The sequence below is a fragment of the Prenolepis imparis genome, unplaced genomic scaffold, assembly GCF_030444845.1.
Source record: "Prenolepis imparis isolate NDT839.2.m4 unplaced genomic scaffold, iyPreImpa1.0 SCAF_10, whole genome shotgun sequence".
Lineage (NCBI taxonomy): Eukaryota > Metazoa > Arthropoda > Insecta > Hymenoptera > Formicidae > Prenolepis > Prenolepis imparis.
The window spans coordinates 15,141,018-15,159,408 of NW_028141168.1; the positions used below are offsets into that span (position 1 = coordinate 15,141,018).

Consider the following 18,391-nt stretch of genomic DNA (forward strand, 5'->3'; position numbering starts at 1 on the left):
TATTTTTTTACAAATATATATGTTTATATGACCTTTTGAAATTGAGGAATTTTTGTTGTTATTTATCCATATATTCATATATGAAGGAGATATTTGTTTTGTTTTAAATACATATAAGAAAAAACTAAAACAACATACTTAGTGCTTTTTATGAAGTGTTATTTAAAAATGCAGAATATGTTATGAATTGTAGAAACAGTCTGATATAGATATCACACATGAAGGAATAAGATAGAACAGCATATATCATTCATATACGTAAATTTATAAAGATTATACAAATATAAAGAAAATGTTCACAAGCAGATTCGCATGTAATAGGTATTAAAAATATATACTCATCTGTTTCGTATGCCTATTATATATCATATATATCTATATATATACGTCATAATTCAAATAGCGCTGACAATGTTTCCGATCGTATTTTTAATCTTCGATTAATTATTACACTAAGTTTAGCGTCGTTAACGTACTCGATCAAAATATTTCATTCTATATATAGCAAGCTTTAACAAAAACACATTTAGAAACAATTTTTTTCCAATTTTTAAGTTAGAAATATCAGAAGTAATTAATGAAAACTCGAACATTTTGCAAAGACAGCTACTGATTGCAGTGTAGATCATCAATCCACATCAGAATAATCCTATTTCTTTTTTAATATTCACTTGTTTCCAGTTTGGAAGCTGTTGAAATTCTTCCTTGCTCATCCCCAATAGCTCCTAAATCATGAAATATATTAGTTTTTTTTTTTTTTTAGAGAATATTGATAATATTAAATGTGATTTAATATTAATAACACTATCAATTTTTTATATTACTAATATATGTGTTTTATCCTAAATATTAACACTAAATGTAGACAAAAGTATTTACTTATCGAATATTTTAGTTATACATCTAATGATGCTATGTGTTTAGATGTTTGCAATCTAAAATATCTTAGTTTATTCATAAATCATAAATAATCAAATGTATATGATACTAACTTGAAAGTGCTGTTGAGATAAATACAATTCTAAGTGTGTAGGATCGACTCCATCAGGTAGAGGTCTTTGCAATAACTGAGCAGGAGGATAGATGCTTTGCGTTAAACGAGCCAATTCATCTTCCGCAGTTAATACTTCTCCTGGATTCCGGCCATCCTGGTTACATGTTTAATAAATGCATATTATGTTACGTACTACATATTTAAATTTCATACATTTGAAATATACATGCATACAGACGAACAAATAAGAGATTATAATAAGATCAAAAACAGTTAAAATAACTTTGCTCCTGTTTAATGTTTTAAAAATATAAGTAAAGAAATAATATTTATTATTTTAAAGTTAAATCCTTGTTTCTAGCGGAATATAAAAAGATTCGAATAGAAAAAAAGTATGATGTATATTCTTTTTTAAACATACCTCTATATTTAACTCAGCAACATCATCCCGATAAATCCATTCAGGAAAGAGATTTATAAATTGCAAGGGTTCTAAACCAGCCCATACTAAGTATATTGGAAGATTCGTTGTTTGCGTGTTTCGAGTCTTTCGCCAATATCGTATCGCTATCGTCATCGCTGCTCTTCTCTCAGCCTGCCAACGGACAGTTTTACTTCCAGACTGATCTTCCGTTCCATTATCAGGCCACCATCCTTGCCAAATCCAAATCACGTTTTTGTCATCCAATAAAAATAAAGCTGAAAGTTGCAACTTTTGATTTAAGAAGACTAATATAGATTAATCATTTTTATAAATAAAAACAAAGATGTCACAAATAAAAACTGCAATTGGCTCAAAATTATTGACATTTTAATGAATATCAAAAAAATATGTTTGTTCATATATTTAGTTCATAAGTTCATAACAAAGAAAAAGAAAACTAAAAGTGAGGCTGGTAGATAAAAAGGCCAGTTGCGAAAAAGTGCATTAGACATTTTATAGCTTATTTTACAAAATATTGAATTACAATCTTCTCCGTTAATAGTGTTAAATAAAATAGAAACTTTTTCTCGCATTTTTCAAAATAAGATTTTTGATTATATGCTCATCTACGAATTAGTCTGAAGTGCATTTTTCAATAGATCATACCTGGTTGATTCGCTTGATATAAGTCATCTTGTAAAAAAGGAAATGGTGTTGTGAGGTCCGTGCGATGTGGGCATAATAATTCCGTTGCGCGGAAAGTTTTAGAGATACTCGATAGATGATAAAGCTTTGGAGTATGATCTTGTATTTCAGACGTTTCCAATGACCAATACAACTTTTTATTCATACCATCCAATGCTGAAAAATTCAAAGTGTTATGGCATTAGATATTCATGTAAATAAACATTATTCTACATATAAATGTAGGATCTTTTTTAAGTATCTATTTTAGGTATTTATTAATAAACTAATAATAAGTATCTATTAATATCTATTAATTAATAAGCAGTATAACATTGATTTAATTAAATTTAATTATAATATAAATATAATTATTAAATATGAATCATAATGAAATCTACTACTATTTATTATGGCAAAACATTAAATTATAGTTAAAATCTGCGATAGAAAGCGGAGCAGGAATAAATTGGATTGTGTAAATCTTATATTTTCAGTCTTAGTTGTTAAGTTTAAATGTTCATTAAAAAGATTACTCACCATTACTAAATTCTTCGGGTTCCAAACCTTCTTGAATTTCACATATTTCTATGTTGTTCTTATTCGATAATCCAGCTTCTTCAGGTCGATTTTCTTTTAATTTGTTTGCTGCTTTTATCGCATTCTATAAAGAGAAAAAATCAGAATGAAAATAAGCTAGCTATCCTCTACGACTACCCATAGCTATCGATTCGGTAAATGTCATTGCGCATGTATTTCGATATATCAAAAAACATGTGCCACGACTGCGATTCTGTAACTTTTGACGATACATAACAATAGCGACATCGTCGTTAAAAATTATAGAATTGTAGTACTATGAAGAAAAAGAAACAGAAACGAAGTGATATAGAAAAGAATGAAGAGGTAAATAAACAAGAAAAAAAAAGAAAAAGATAAGAAAAAGAAAAATAAAAAACAAGAAATATTGTAGCACTGTTTAACTTCTACTATTTACATTTGTTATATTACGAGTTTAATAGTATACAAAATACGAGATTTATCGCAATGTTAAACTCTATACTCATGTGTACGCGCATATTAATTAATATTATGTGCGTGTGTTATATATTATCTTTATGGAAATTAATGGAAAATATATACCTCTCTAACATGGCGTAATGAGTTGTTTCCATGCCAGACGTATATTTTTGCATTTTCGGTGTCTAGCAATATAAAGGAACCTCTACTTCTTAATTGTCGAGTGCTACAAGAGATTTCGATCAAAAATGTCTCAGAATCTAAAGTACCTCGACAAATGTACAATCTCCATTGTTTCTCACGTTTTTTCTCAGATTTCTTGCCACTGTGTATCACCAACTTTCCAGAGAATAAATTTAAAAATATAGCAGGCTCATGCCCTTGGACAACACGAATCTGTAAACACACATATATATCACAATTATATAGTTACAAAACATCTTTCTTATAATGTCTTATCCAATGTTTCATTTTTAATGATTATCTTACAAGAAAATTGATTCGCAATTAAGAATCAAATTTTTTTTCAAAATAAGAATTCAAATATATAATTTAAATTTTTATGAATTATTTATAAACTTTTCTGAAAGTTTCGAAAAGTCCTTTTGGACTATAAAATGTTTACTCGTTACAAACATTAAGTTATGATGCAATTTTCTCTTCAAATTGGACGTAATTTATAGAAAATAAATTTATTGTTTATAGGTATATCGACAGAAGTCTCCATAGAACCTCTCTTGTCGACTCAAATAAATGAAATACTTTTAATAGCATATATTTGATTATTTTTTGTTATTCTTACCTGAGGGCCTCGATCATTGCCTAATTCGACTGTTAGCAATGCTGCAGCACCTCGTTCGTTCAAGGATGCATTTTTGCCTTGCCAAATAAAATATACGGATCTATTGCGACCTTTTGCCAAATGTTTAGACGGTAGACCGGTAAGTTCTCTACCTATAAACATAAAAAAACAAATATAAAAACAATTGTACAAAGAAAATTATCATTAAATTATCATTAAAAATTAAATTCAATATTAAATCAATAATTAAATTCATAATTAGAGAGTTTATAAATTTATAAAGTATTTTAAACTTATTTTTATAGATAAATTTAAGAAATATTTTATTTTTATAGGAAAAAATGGAAATTGTATTACTAAATTAAAGTCTAAAAGCAAAGGTTTATTTTCTATTTTAAAAATATAAATTTAAAACGCGGTTTTTGTGGAAATAAGTTTTTTGATTGTATAAAATTACACAACAAAAGAGGCTTACCAGTAATCGTAACAGAATATATCCATTGAATGATATAACTATCACCAGAACAGAATTGTCCAATGGATGATTTATCTAAAAGTGTATATGAGAATTCATCGATATGCCATACCATCACGCTCGTCGTAGCGACGACATATTCTTTCTTTAACTGAAATATAATAAAATGAAATTATTAGTTAGATTTATATAAGTCGGACACTGATTATAAAACAAATTTTTTTTCTAGACAGAATGTATTCAAAAATCAATATATAGCAGTTATGTAATAATATAATTAAATTGTATTATTCAAAATTGATATTTTGTCTTCAATATATAAATAAAATAATATAAATAAAATATATATAAATGTATAAATCAATATATAAAGAAAAAATATATTTCTCACAATTACCTCGTTATCATAGCAACCAGTGCCTCTACCTAAATGACATCCTTCTAGGATAAAATCAACGGAAGTGGTGTTCGGTAACCACATATCGTCGTTATCATCTACGTGTATAGTTACAGCACCATCGATCGTCGTGCTGTCCTTTCGACCTCGCGCCTTTATCACACTGCTGACATTAGGCCAATCGAGAAACTTCTCCCGAAAAAGTATCGTCTCGACGTGCTGCGTCAGTTTAGCGAGTAAACACCAGTCGGCTCTGCTCTTGGCGGATTTTTTCTCCGACGAACTCGCACTTTTCCGATTACCGATTATACGGGCCGCGTTAATCGGACAAGCGGTACACTCGCTGTAATCGTATCCCTCGTTCCACATCTCCGTGGCGAGCCGCGTGGCGAGCTTCTTCTTGTCCGCCGTGACTCCTTTGCCACTCCAAATGTACATCTCGGTGCCGAAGTCAAATACCAGGATCTAAGAGGCATAAAAAATGTATATAACATAAGTTTGTGTGTTTCTTACAAAGAAATTGCTATATTTTATTTCGCGAGATTTAAAATACTCTGATATTTATATAATAAAATATGTATAATATATTATATATTATATATAATAAAATATAATAAAAATACTCAAATACTTTATGTGAATTATGAAGCATCTAAATCGTAATTATATATCTTAGGATGAAACAAACAATTATTACCTTGTTCTTATCGAGCATCTCAATCTTGGGTAACGTACCCCAAAATTTTTCATGCGGCACTAACTGTTCATTCTTCAATTCATACACCATATTTGTATCGATAATAGCAGATTCATAGAGCTCATCTTCATCAGGATGGCCAGCCTCGACAACTGTGATAATGATATTATTAATAAGCATTTAAAAATATATATCAATGTTGATTGTGTTACAAAGACAGAACGCAGAACATACCATTGAATCTTTCGCTATTCAGCATACCAAGATAATTCCAAAATTGTTGGACTTGATCCCTCGTGCAGTTCAATTTGTCTTCATTTATAGAAATAACTTTAGTCGCTTGACAACCTAGATCCTTTCGTTGTTGAATACTCAACGCAATCTCAGCAGCACGAGTTTTTTCAATGACATTGCTGTATCTTCCTATGTAGTTGAAAATCTGCGATTTGTCGAGAGTCAATTATATTAATAATTAGTAAAAAAGTAAAAAATTTGATTGTAGATATTCTATATCAATTCAGATCTATTATATATATTATAAACCTCACACATATATAGTCCATATGTGTCATGTATTATTATTCGATACTTTAGTGATTGATACATTCTTTATCGTTACTTTTTTGTTAAGAAATGAGAATCAACTAGTATTGTATATTATGTGTTCTACTATTCTACTATTTTACATATATATTTATTATTACCTCCGACTTCGTTACTAATATAAAATTATCACCGCTATTGATACTCTCGGCGACAGGCTCGACCAGCCTAGCTTGAACATGTCGTCTTCCCTTAATTAATATCAGCATTACATCTTTATACGGTTGCAGTTTATTCGTGACTACGCTTGTTTCCGATACATTTTTCAGAGTCACTGAGCTAAAATCTTCGGTAGAAGCTAAACCAGCGAGAGCCTCAATGGAGAAAGACGAATTTTTGGCGACTGAAACATTGATCGAAAAAACTCGAGTCTTAATTGAAACATTTTAGAATATATAAATTAAGGAATATTTTTATCGGCTCTCGGTATTTAATAACTAAATGTGATTCTTAAATTCGGCCAATAGAGCCAAGCATGAAAATTAAATCTAATTTCTCGGAACTGTATCTCTTGGTTTTCGGACCAATATTTTTCTCGCCTATTTTCCCGTTGTAAGTTCGAGGATTTATTAATTGATCGAGCTTAGTAATCTCAAACCAAGAGATACAGTTCCGAGAAATTAGATTTAATTTTCGTGCTTGGCTCTATTGGCCGAATTTAAGAATCACATTTAGTTATTTTAGAATATATAAAAGTTTATATTGTAAAGTGACAAAGAAATCTAGATATGCTCACATTTTTCTATGTTCAAGTTCTTCATTGTGCTCGCGATGTCTGTGCGAATTTCGGTATATTCCGCTTTTAAATCGGTTCGTGCCGCGAGAACTTTGAGAGGATTTCTCGAGGTGGCTCGTCGACGTTGCGTTTGTATGTTCCGTTTTTGCACTAATCTATAAGAGAAAATTTAGATTTAGATTATAGTTTCTATTTGTAAAATTGGATTTTTCCTATTTTTTTTCTAGTAATAGTTTTAGAGTAATAGCGAAAGCAAAAAATATATCTTACAGTTTGGAATGTGGTGTAATTGTATCGAAGTCGGTTTCATCTAAATCAAGGTACTCGTTCTCGCACTTTTCCAACGATATACCGCTGAAGAAAGAGGTAAACGTTTCGTCATCCGTTTTAAGTACCGAGACAGTTGGCAACGAGATACACTCCGTTTTACATTCTTCACCTATTTATATAACAATAAATTATTAATATGTAATAATTATATATGTGTACAATAAACTTTAATTTCATTAAATTATAATTTTTCCCGAGTATTTTGATTAAAAAAAAAATCGAACATTTAGCGATTTAGCTCATTAATAAGAATGTTTTTAATTTCGATTTAAAACAAATTTTAATAGAAATTATGTCAATACCGCTGTCGTCGCTGGCAGGTTCAGAGAAACTCGTAGGCATAGTAGAAGACAAATCTTTGCATGGACTTGTAGGAGTCGATACTGCGCCTGAAAAGATATAATTTTAACAATTGTTCTTGTTTAGTATGAATCAGAATTAAATTTATCTACTATTTATTAAATCTCTCTCTCTCTCTCTGCTTTCAGAAATACTTAAATTTATAAAAAAGCAGTTTAGAAAGCAAATCTTGAAGATGTTCTTTAAACAATTTTCAAAGTTCTCTTAAATGCGAGAAGTCTCGTATTTACCCTGTTTCATTTTAAATCGCTGCGGACGTGGTATCTTTTTCTTCTGGCTTAAAATATTCGTTGTCGTGGTTTCCGCGAGAAACGAGGAATTGTCGTCTTTCGATCGGACCACTTTCATCTTACCAGCGACAGTGAAATTGATCGCGTCGGGTGTCGCGATTCTGTTCTTCCAGCTTTCCATGGAGGACTCCAGCTTTTCGATGCAGTCGGCTAAGACACCTGATTTGACCTGATTGGCGTTCTCCTCCGAACTCGACGGTGGATTGTCCAGCGATTCGTTAGTCTTGCCATCGCCCACACGTTGCCTCCAACTCGTGTTACCACAATGACGTAGCGCGGCCAGTCGATCAGCAATACTGACGCTCGGCGTCTCGCTCATCTCTATCGATGTTATCACTTGCTTCGTACTGCGACACGATTGATTGATATTCTTGGCCGAAGAATTAGAACATCGTGTGATATTAGTATGCTTTTCATCACCAATAATATTGTGTGTCTTGGAAGACAACGACGCGTCGTTAAGATCGTCGTCGTCTTTCTGCTCTGCTATCGTTCCTTCCTGCTTCTCGTCATCGGCATCTTTGTTCTCATCATCATTGTCGTCATCTTTGTCATTGTAAACATCCGGGGTCCTATTCGATTTGTCTATCGATAAATTGTTGTGCCTTTTATCATTGCATCTTTTCGATACCTTGCTAGTATCAATTTGATAATTATTTATGTCATTCGATGGGTTTCTCTCGTTTCGAAGTATCGCAGTTTTATGAGAAGGCACTGTAGCTCTGCTTTCGATGTTATCGCTTTTCTTAAAAACAGTAGTTCGCGCATCGTCGCAGAGACATTGCGAACTGTGTTTTGTTATATCGGAATTATCTAATCTTTCGTAGAATTTCGCAGTTTCACCGCTTTGATCTTGGCTCTCGATGTCATTTGAGCTTCCCTCGCTTCTCGATGTTGCTGCATCATTCGTGACCCTCGAGTTAAGATTAGTTTTTAGAATAGAACGAAGATACACTTCGGAATTCGGCAAGATAGCTGGTTGTTCCGATTCCTCAGATTCTCTTTTGAGCACAGGCTTTATCAATTTCACAGACTTATCGATAGCTTGCAGTTCTGGGGTTTTAGTCGACAGATTTTTAGTATGACCGATGGATGATTTTAGAATACCTTTTGGCAAATCATGCTGTGACGTGCTTGCAAGCGACGATGTATGAAGTGGTCTCTCATATTCTTTTGAATGTTCTAGAAAAAGAAACGAATATTGCTTATTTACTATTATAGTCTTTCTGGGATTTGATCGATACAAATATTATTTTATATAATACTTGCCTCCAACCGAGGTTTGAATTTGATGATCTACGTTTAATGGGGATATTCGAGATGCCACTTCAACCTCCTCGGAAGTTACAGGTTGTGTTTTGTAACGTGCAGATGATCGTTTCTTTTGAATAAATCTTTCCTGGTGCGGGGCAGCATCCGTGGTCGCGATCTTTTGATTGAAAAATCGCACGCGTTCGGCTAAGCTGAGTTTCGATGGCTCAGATTCGTCAACGGGGCCCGAAACACCCAACGCGGTATTGCGCTGATTCTGCAAAACCGCCTCGCGCACTTCTTGGGAAGTTACAGGTTGCGTGTTGAATCTCTCGCCTCCCTGTATCTTGCGCTCGCGATAACGTTGAACGCCGCGAGACGATTTCTGAGTTTTATGTTGAGATTCATTTTTTGTAGCGCTGACCTTCTCCTGCAGAGTCTTAAAGTGTTGTGTTATTTTTGACACGCTATTGTTACGATGAACAGTGGCATAATTCTCCTGTGTACCCCGCCGTCCTTCCTTGTCCTTGGCAGTCTCTTTCTTGTCGATCGTCTGAGTAAGAATCTCTATCGTATCGCGACTGTCCATGTCGGTATCGAGCTTCACGAAATATACAGATGAATCCGTCTTATTTTTCTCCTCCATGCTATTCATATGAGTTTGTTTGATTTGACAGGATTTTCCACACGACGGCTTACCATCTTCATTTGCACAACTAAAAAAAAAAACATATATATATATATACACAAAAATGCATAGATATTAATAATTAATATATACGATAAACTCATTTTATCTTTTTAAATGAATCATAGAATAACATCATGTGTCATTTTTTAATGAATTTAGATAAGTAACTTTTATCCAGCTCAGAAAGTTTCTTTTTACATTTTTAATTCAATAAAAAAATTATATAATTATATTATGCACTTTTAATTAAAATTGCAATTAAAAATTAAAATTAAAAATTTTGCTCCATTTAGCTGGAACAAATGCTTTTCTATACGAGAATTGGATAAATATCGAATTGTCTTCTTACAGTCTTTCTCTCTCTCTTATTAATAATATAACTTATTCTGTAAATAAATAGAACTTAAGCACTAATTCATACTAATAATAATGCATTCTTATAGATAATTCAAATTTTTCAATTCTTTGAAAATTCTTAAGGAAACTTTTTTCATGATGCAAAATAAAAAATATTTTCATGTTTTCATTTATTGATACAAAAAAAATAAAAAGATTTAATAAAAATTGTGTCAAAAAGTATTTGTTATATGTAATATCCCAATATTTGGATGCACTAAATATCATTAATACACAATATTGTACATGTTATAATTACTATTCTTTCACATTCTGACATTAATTTAAACATTTTCAGAGATATATTCATTTAGACATACCTATTTTCTGCATAAGAGTTGTCACGTACATTGGGCGGATCGGTTGTCAAACTGCGACTTGCAATTGTTGGTGCATACAACACATCGATTGGTGAACTTGACTCGAGAGACCTTCGTTTGGCTAAAGCGCGGATCGACTCGACACAATCATTGCCATTGATGGATCGCGCGTGACCTACGGATTGCGCTCTCTTTCGCAAAAATGAATTGGCCGTCAAGTCGCACGTATCATCGTGATAACGGCTCGACTGTTTCAATATAGGTCGTACGTTCTCAATCTCAGTCGCTCGATTCTTCAACGCGGACAACTTCCTCGGCGAAGTCGATTCCGTCTCGTAACCGCCCTCTTCGTACGAATTTTTCCGCGAAGATTTCAAGATCGTTTTCTTCGGTCTGTCATGCTCGTGTTCATCTGACTCTGTACTCAATTTCTTCTTCAGGATCGGTCGTGGCTCGAGAGATGAAACGTCACCTCCGGTAAATTCCTCCTTGCCGTATTTTTTCTTCAATATCGGTCTCACTTCAGATCCTCCTTCAAGATTATCGGAAACTAAGCTCGCGGTCATATTAGCACTTGTGCAACTTCCGCCCGCATTCGTGTTTGCAACGTCCGACACGATGGTCACATGATGACTGACACTATTGGCACGCACACTGTTTGCGAGTTTTCGTTTTAAAATACTCTGCGGTTCCGGAGATCCTAATGGCAATTGATGAACCTCTCTGTCATCCTCTCTAGACGATTTGCGCTTCAATATGGAAGCGGGCTGTTGATCGGGACTCTGATCTCTCTTAATGATCTCGTCCAACGATGATCGCCTTTGATTTTTCAAGATCGGCCGAAATTCCGAATAGATGTTGTCGGCGAAAAAAACATCGGGAGAACAGCTACGACGACGTAGTATCTCACTTTCGTCCAGACTGCTCCGTTTTTTCAGGATACCGTGTCTCTTATGCGAAACAGATTCCACGATAGATGATGAGAAAGTTACTGGTGACGGTACATGAGAGGAACCACTGCACGATGATGTTTGACGTTCGCTTCCTTCGCCATCGATCGTTTTATGTTTAAGGATCGAAACCGGAGCGTGTCTAGATACGGTATATTTTTTTGGCGACACTGACACTTTCTCGGTCGTGCGATTCGTGCAATTTGTAGCTGCAGAGGTGAGTCTTTCCACACGTTCCATGGTAGCTCGCGTTAGCGCCGTTAACACATCCACTTTACGTGAAACCTCCGAATCGTCACTACTGAAGAACGAAAGTCAATTTTAATTAATTAATTACGCTTTCTTTCTAATATTACTTTTGCTAATGAAATACTGATGAAATGGAATAAGATAGCAATACTAATGGAATAAGAAAGCAATATGTATATACATGTACATTTATATTTATATATACAGGATATCCCAATTTCCATAATTATTATCCAAAATGATTAATGTATTATTTAAAAAAAAAATTTTCCAATTAAACATACTTTTTTTTCGAAAAAATCGATTTATAGAACAAAAAACATGTTTTATTAAAACAAAATAAAGCTACTTTTAAATTTGAAGAATAGCTGAATTTAGAAAATAAAAATATATATTATTATCAAAATGTCATCCTGAATATTAGATAACATTTGTCTCAAATATTATCCTTCGTTTTCAAAATGTACTATTGTATTGTTTAAAATAGGATATTTTGTACATATATATACATATGTAAAAAAAAAACAGTTAATAAACTATTACAGTCTTTTGCACACATATATCTATTATTGTATATATACCTAGGCTGCTGTGTAATAGAACGCTTTGTGTTGACTGTAGATGCAACAGAAGATGACGAGGAAGTTTTGGAGAGATTCTTCATGTTGCTACATTGGGCTTCAGTTACCTTCGAATCGATATATTTTCTGCGTGGACTAGCAATTGTCACTTGACGATTACTACAAGGGTCAGCAGAACTTGCTATTTCTGACACTTGACTTTGTTTGTTAGATTGTCTTCTGAAGCGTCTCTCATTATAATCTGCTAAAAATTACATCGAGTCATTGAAGAATTTTGTGTCTAATGCAGGATTATATTCTATAAACATTTTAACTAACACCTACTCCAATACTTATATGTACAAAATCTACTTTCTCTTGCAATTTTGATTTTGTTATATTTGTGATTTTATATCATTTTATTTTTTTAATTTCTGTTGCTTTCAAAAAATTTTTTCTACTATGACTTTTTCTACACTATTATGAAGGAATATATCTTTAGTATTTCAAGAAAATATTTCAATAAAAAAAATCTACTGCTGGAAAAATAATGGATTAATAAATTCCTTACCATCACTTGAATGATTAACAGACACTTCTACGGGGCGTGACTTATTTAAGTAAGATTTGCGTTTGCACATTTTATCTCTTTCCTTGATAGGATTCATGGTGACACTGCCATCTAAAGATGTGGAATTTTTCTACACACAAACATAAACATTAAATATATAAAAATGTAATATATATAAAATAATAATTTCAAATACTTACTTGCTTAGCTGATGAATTGTGCCTCTGAGAACCAGGAGTTTCTAATCCACATTTTTTAGATAATGTTGCATCTATTTCTGGAAATAAATAATTTGTTGATATGTTTTTCAGCAAATTAATCATATATGTATATAGCTTTTTATTAACATATTTATAACATAGTACTGATTCAGTAAAAGTTAGATTCGATTAGATAATATCAATCTCTTCTCGAGGAGTGTGTTTTTAGAATGAAAAAAACTATGTATCTACTTTAGGTATTTATTAATAAACTAATAATAAATATCTATTAATATTTATTAACTAATAAGCAATAATATTCATTTAATTAAATTTAATTAAGTGTGAATCATAATAAAATCTATTTCTTAGCTATTTATATATAAAGTAAATATATTTAGAAAAGTTGAAAAAATATTTATATAAGTTTAAAGTATATGGGATACAATATGCAATAATAAAAAATTATATACATTTAAGTAGAATTATATAATATTTAAAACATAAACTTGAAACGTTTACTCACCATTGGGTAACATTTTGGAAGCAGCTCGTAATCTAGAAGTTCTGGTCTCACGAATCTGAGCGGTTTTACAGATTGAAAAATTTTTAGTACTCTCCTTAGACTCTATCTTAGATATTATTTTATTATTCTTCTCTGCTGTAAGGCTACATTGTTTGTTTTCTACTGTAATACAAATAAATTATATATTTTGCTTAGCATTTTAAAACGACACCAAATATACAAAAGCAGAATATTTTAAGGAAGCAATATTTAAAAGTATTAGATTTTAAACTATTATCGATTTCTTAATCCACCGATACAATTTGAAGAAATATAAATAAAAGCTATAATATATTACAATATGTTTATCTTTTATGCATATAATCATTTGATAGATGTTGTCTAAATTTTTAGGACTTACTAATATTCGATGAACAAGTTGTCACATCTTTTTTAATCAATGATTCAATATTCTTTTGATCATAATGCTGTATTTCACTGCCTTGCGAACAAGTATTTTGGTTTATCAAGTGTGTTGTGGTACTTTCCGTTTTACTTGACAAATTCTCCTCACTAGCTGCCATCAAAACTGTGATTCCGGTAGCTACCATTACTGAAAGAATATAATGTATTTTTATAAACTTATTTCATATTATTTGAACATATTATTTTAATATTATTTCAACTACTAACACATTTTAACGTTACATTATTACAAGATTATATTTTTTAAGTGATCAAACTTTAATTTTTACACTCTTTTAGAAAAATATTGAGCTTGTCTCGTAACTGGCTTCAGTTTTAAAACAGATACAGTACATCGCAATTAAACATGTAATTTCGAAGAGAATGAAAAAAAAAATTATAAAATTATAAAAAAAATACAATGTTCAATGTTAAACAGGCACATTACTGACTAATAATTTTGTACTCACTTAATATGAATTAATATGAGTTTCCTTGCGCTACAGCCATAATTTTACTTTCGAAAACTTTCGAAAGAAATTGTTGGGCAATTGAGAACGTAGCACAGAGATGACGCATATTATATGACTAAGTTATCACAGTTACTTAATAAGTAGTATGTATAAAATGATACAACTCGCGAGACAACTCTCGTTTAATCGAGATCAATCGTATAATCTGTATAATAAGCTCACGCGGAGCATTTATATATCATTTACATTAAAAATGAAAACTAAAATTGATCGAAGAAAAAATTAACATCATTGAGAAAACAGTATCACTGCACACCGAACCGATCATGTCAATGGGCGAGTTTGCGTTTCGCGTGGCTTAGCTGAGAAAACTGTTGAGTTGTCAGACTTGTCAGCTTGTAACATTTAAGTTTAGGTTTAGGTTGCACTTTCTACACTCGGGCTGTTTTCCGATTCAAGCATGATGCGCATGAAGCGACAAAAAATCTCTGTCACTTCATTGTGCATCTGCGTGATGGAGAGATTGGCGAGCATCTGGCTGGAACTGGGGCGGGGTGGGGGGATGCGCGCGCCGGTGTGCCGCGCGCGCATCCCCCCACCACCCACCCCACGTGACCCTACCCCACGTGACCCCATCCTTCTCCCCCACTCCGCGCACCGAATTCCGACCACGTGACGCAGCGCCACTTGAAGGTTAAAGTCGAACGCGTCGCGCACATCGACACACGCGCTCTAATATTATATATTATATATTCCATGGTTGTGCGACTCTGTGTGCATCGTGTATAAAGTTGAAAACGGATTCTGCCATAGAGTTTATACATATACCTAGAGATACCTGATCCGCATACTTTTCCTTCGTTCGCGTTCAAAATATTTCCGATTTCTTTTATTGTAAAAATAAACAAAGTACCGAATATAATTTATTGATACATCGATCGTGATCGTATGTAGAAAAGTGTATTATTGTGCATACGATATATTATATTTTGTTTGTATATTTTTGAATTGTTTATGCTTTAAATTAATTTAATACAAATATGGCACGTCGTATCGATGTGAAGTTACCGATGACATCATATCGACATATCGACATATCGATATGAAACATCGCGAGTGCGAGACAGGAACAGGAGACAGATCGAGTCTGACTCGCGAAGCGTTTAGATGAGAGCCGTGAGAGGTAAGTCGTGAGAGGTAAAATTGATATTATATTTCAATAAAATCAAATTTTCGATTGCGTAATATATAAATATAGCGTCGAGCGACGAACGGCATATCATTGTTTATGCGCAGTCTCATGTTATTGTCATTCAAACAAGTAGGCAGCGACGCGATCGCTCGTACGTATTGTTGTCATTCGCGACAATCGAGCAAGTATGTCGTACATTAAACATTAACAGCGCGGCGTCGCATTAGTTTTCGAGACCCGATCATGAAAAATATCACAATCGTGGTGTACAAGTGGTAGTATAGTGAGTATATCAATCCGAAATTATATTTCATTCGATTAAACGATTAAACGTATCACGGCGATTGCTGTAGTTTGTTGAAGAAAATGGCCGCGGAGCAATTGCTGAGTTGTATCGCAAGAGGTCGCGAGTATTGAGTTTCGCGCGCTTTTTCCGCGTTATTTCCCGCCATAATCGAGTGCGCGTCGCCAGCCATAAAGTCGGACATATCGTGCTAATTGTCGCGCGCTTATTAACTGCATTTGAGTGTGATTAGTACGGGCGTAACCGTAATTAATTGTTTTTGCAGGTGCGCGCTTAATTCTGATGAATTGTTTTCGCTAGTGAATTCGCCGCGAAGAAAACAGTAACAATGAAATAAGCGAGGAGGAGAAAATCCGGGATGGCATCAAGTAACGGCGAGGTTAACATGAGGTAAATAATTAATTTATATATATTATTTATTTATTATAATTTTTGTACAAATTCGATAAAAGGAAAATTTTAATACACGCAATAATTCAGTTTGTTTATTTAAATGATTTAACCAAAAGAAATTTAGAACAAAATATTTTTACATAAAAATCTTTATAAAATCTTTCAAATTAAGAAAAAAAATAATTTTCCCAAAATTTATAAAATTACTTATATTTATTTTGTTATGTATAATATTATGTATAATGTTATGTATATTATTGTATAATATAAAATTCAATGCGTACAATAATAATTTTCTAAAATATTAAATTATTTGAGGATTGCTACAATTTATAGGTTTAATTTGTATGTTACAGGTCAACGTATATAGTTGATGACGCCGACAAATTGAGAAGGAAGCAGGGAAAAGCATCGGTCGTCGATAAGATCCTAGAGTGAGTATTTATTATTTATTTATTAGTTTGTACATTAAATCAAAATTTATTATAGTTGTATCAAAATTTATTTATAAAATTATTTAATTATTTTCTCTTATTATTGTAGGCATAAAAATAAAATCTAATACAATAATAATTGTTTAAAAAATTAATTATCTTGGGCGCTACAATAATTTTTATTGCATTTATATGTTACAGGGATCAACGTAACTGACGATAGTGACAAATTGAGAGAGGAGGAGGAGGTCTGGGAAAGGCATCAGGCATCGGCGAAGCAATCCTAAGAGTGAGTATTTATTATTTATTTATTAATTGCAATAAATTAAAATTTATTAGTCGTAGTAAATCAAACTTTATAAAATTATTTAATTATATTTTTTATTATTGTACGTATGAAAAAAATAAAATCTAATACAATAATAATTATTGTTTGAAAAATTAGTTGTCTTGTGGGTGCTACTATAATTTTTTTATATTTTTATGTTACAGATCAACACATCGAGTGAGTGGTGAGTGATTGGTGAAACTATTATTTTATTTTGAAATAACTGTTGTAAAGATTAGAGTGTGAAAATGTAGATTTAGATTATGTAGATTGTAGACTGTAGACTAGATAGAAAGATTTCCGTTGCTTCATGAATGGATTATAAATTTCAAGATTAAGATGAATAATTTAGTTTAAAAAAGGATAAGAAACATTTTTATAAAATACATAACAGTAAAAAAGTAACAGTAAATTTAACCTAATTTATTTTATAAAGAACACATTAGTGATTAATTATAATTATAAATATGTGATTATAAATTGTTTTATGAATGATTATATAATTATTATAATGTACTTTAATGTAATTTTTATATTAATCTTTTGTAATCCATTCATTCATATTGGTTGTTAACTTTACACCAGTTAAACAAATTTGTATTTAATTAAATTAAGATAACGTGAATTTGAAAAATTATTTTGCGGGTTAAAAGATATTTTATCGTGAGTAAAAGAATAATGAAAGGAATTGTGATAAGAACATTGTTTTTACAATGTAATCTTAGAATTTTTAGTGCAAATTATATTAATTTTATTTTATTATTTTTTAATTTTTAAAATTGATTACGATTACGGTACATTATCATGTAGTTTCATGAAATAATTACGACAAACCGCGTTAAATCGAATTCTCGTGACGCAAAAAAACATACGAAATTTCCTTTATCAATTAATTCAATATTAATTCATAATTGCAATATTTATTCAATATTCATAAATGTTAATATTCATTAAACGAGGGAAAAGGGAAAAATATTAAATTTTAGAAGAGTAATTAAGCACATACGACATGCCTGACGACATAATGATCGGCATAAAATTGTGCTTATTGGACAAATTAACTAATAATCCAACGCGACACAAACATTCTATTGTAAGACATTCGAATGCCGTGCAAAATGTCGCGTGCTTAAGTGCGGGAGTGTCGTGCAAAGTTGTCGCGCGTTTAGTGCGGGAGTGTCGTTTAAAAGTTTAAAGTATTGCGCGTGTAAAGGACTTTGACGATGGACAATCCTGAGAGGAGGAATAGGTCTAGGAGACATCGGGTGTCGTCGGAGCAACCTTGGGGTAAATATTT

General features: G+C 32.0%; 1 protein-coding gene and 1 long non-coding RNA gene across 5 annotated transcripts; one reads left to right on the forward strand and one right to left on the reverse strand.

The window, feature by feature from the left end:
- Positions 1 to 197: 197 nt before the first annotated feature.
- Svil (Supervillin) lies at positions 198 to 14,950 on the reverse strand. 4 transcript variants are annotated; one of them, XM_083047690.1, is made up of 24 exons: positions 14,441 to 14,950; positions 13,927 to 14,118; positions 13,527 to 13,685; positions 13,001 to 13,077; positions 12,801 to 12,930; positions 12,251 to 12,494; positions 10,471 to 11,721; positions 9,082 to 9,779; positions 7,753 to 8,994; positions 7,465 to 7,551; positions 7,103 to 7,271; positions 6,833 to 6,987; positions 6,198 to 6,439; positions 5,728 to 5,932; positions 5,494 to 5,645; positions 4,797 to 5,261; positions 4,400 to 4,550; positions 3,925 to 4,076; positions 3,246 to 3,518; positions 2,643 to 2,766; positions 2,085 to 2,279; positions 1,416 to 1,693; positions 993 to 1,148; positions 198 to 725 (listed from the first exon to the last, which is right to left on the reverse strand). In XM_083047690.1, exons 2-24 carry the CDS (start codon positions 14,114 to 14,116, stop codon positions 639 to 641), a joined length of 6,882 nt encoding a protein of 2,293 aa, XP_082903816.1. In that variant the 5' UTR covers positions 14,117 to 14,118; positions 14,441 to 14,950; the 3' UTR covers positions 198 to 638. The 4 variants fall into 4 exon arrangements, with proteins under 4 accessions (XP_082903816.1, XP_082903817.1, XP_082903815.1 ...); XM_083047691.1 differs by having other exon boundaries at positions 13,001 to 13,071; positions 13,527 to 13,688; XM_083047689.1 differs by having other exon boundaries at positions 12,251 to 12,491; positions 13,527 to 13,688.
- Positions 14,951 to 15,439: 489 nt separating this feature from the next.
- LOC145942004 (uncharacterized) lies at positions 15,440 to 17,405 on the forward strand. The gene is made up of 5 exons (XR_014426279.1): positions 15,440 to 15,626; positions 16,205 to 16,329; positions 16,689 to 16,766; positions 16,968 to 17,055; positions 17,259 to 17,405. It is a non-coding gene; the product is annotated as an uncharacterized LOC145942004 (long non-coding RNA).
- The last annotated feature ends 986 nt before the right edge of the window (positions 17,406 to 18,391 follow it).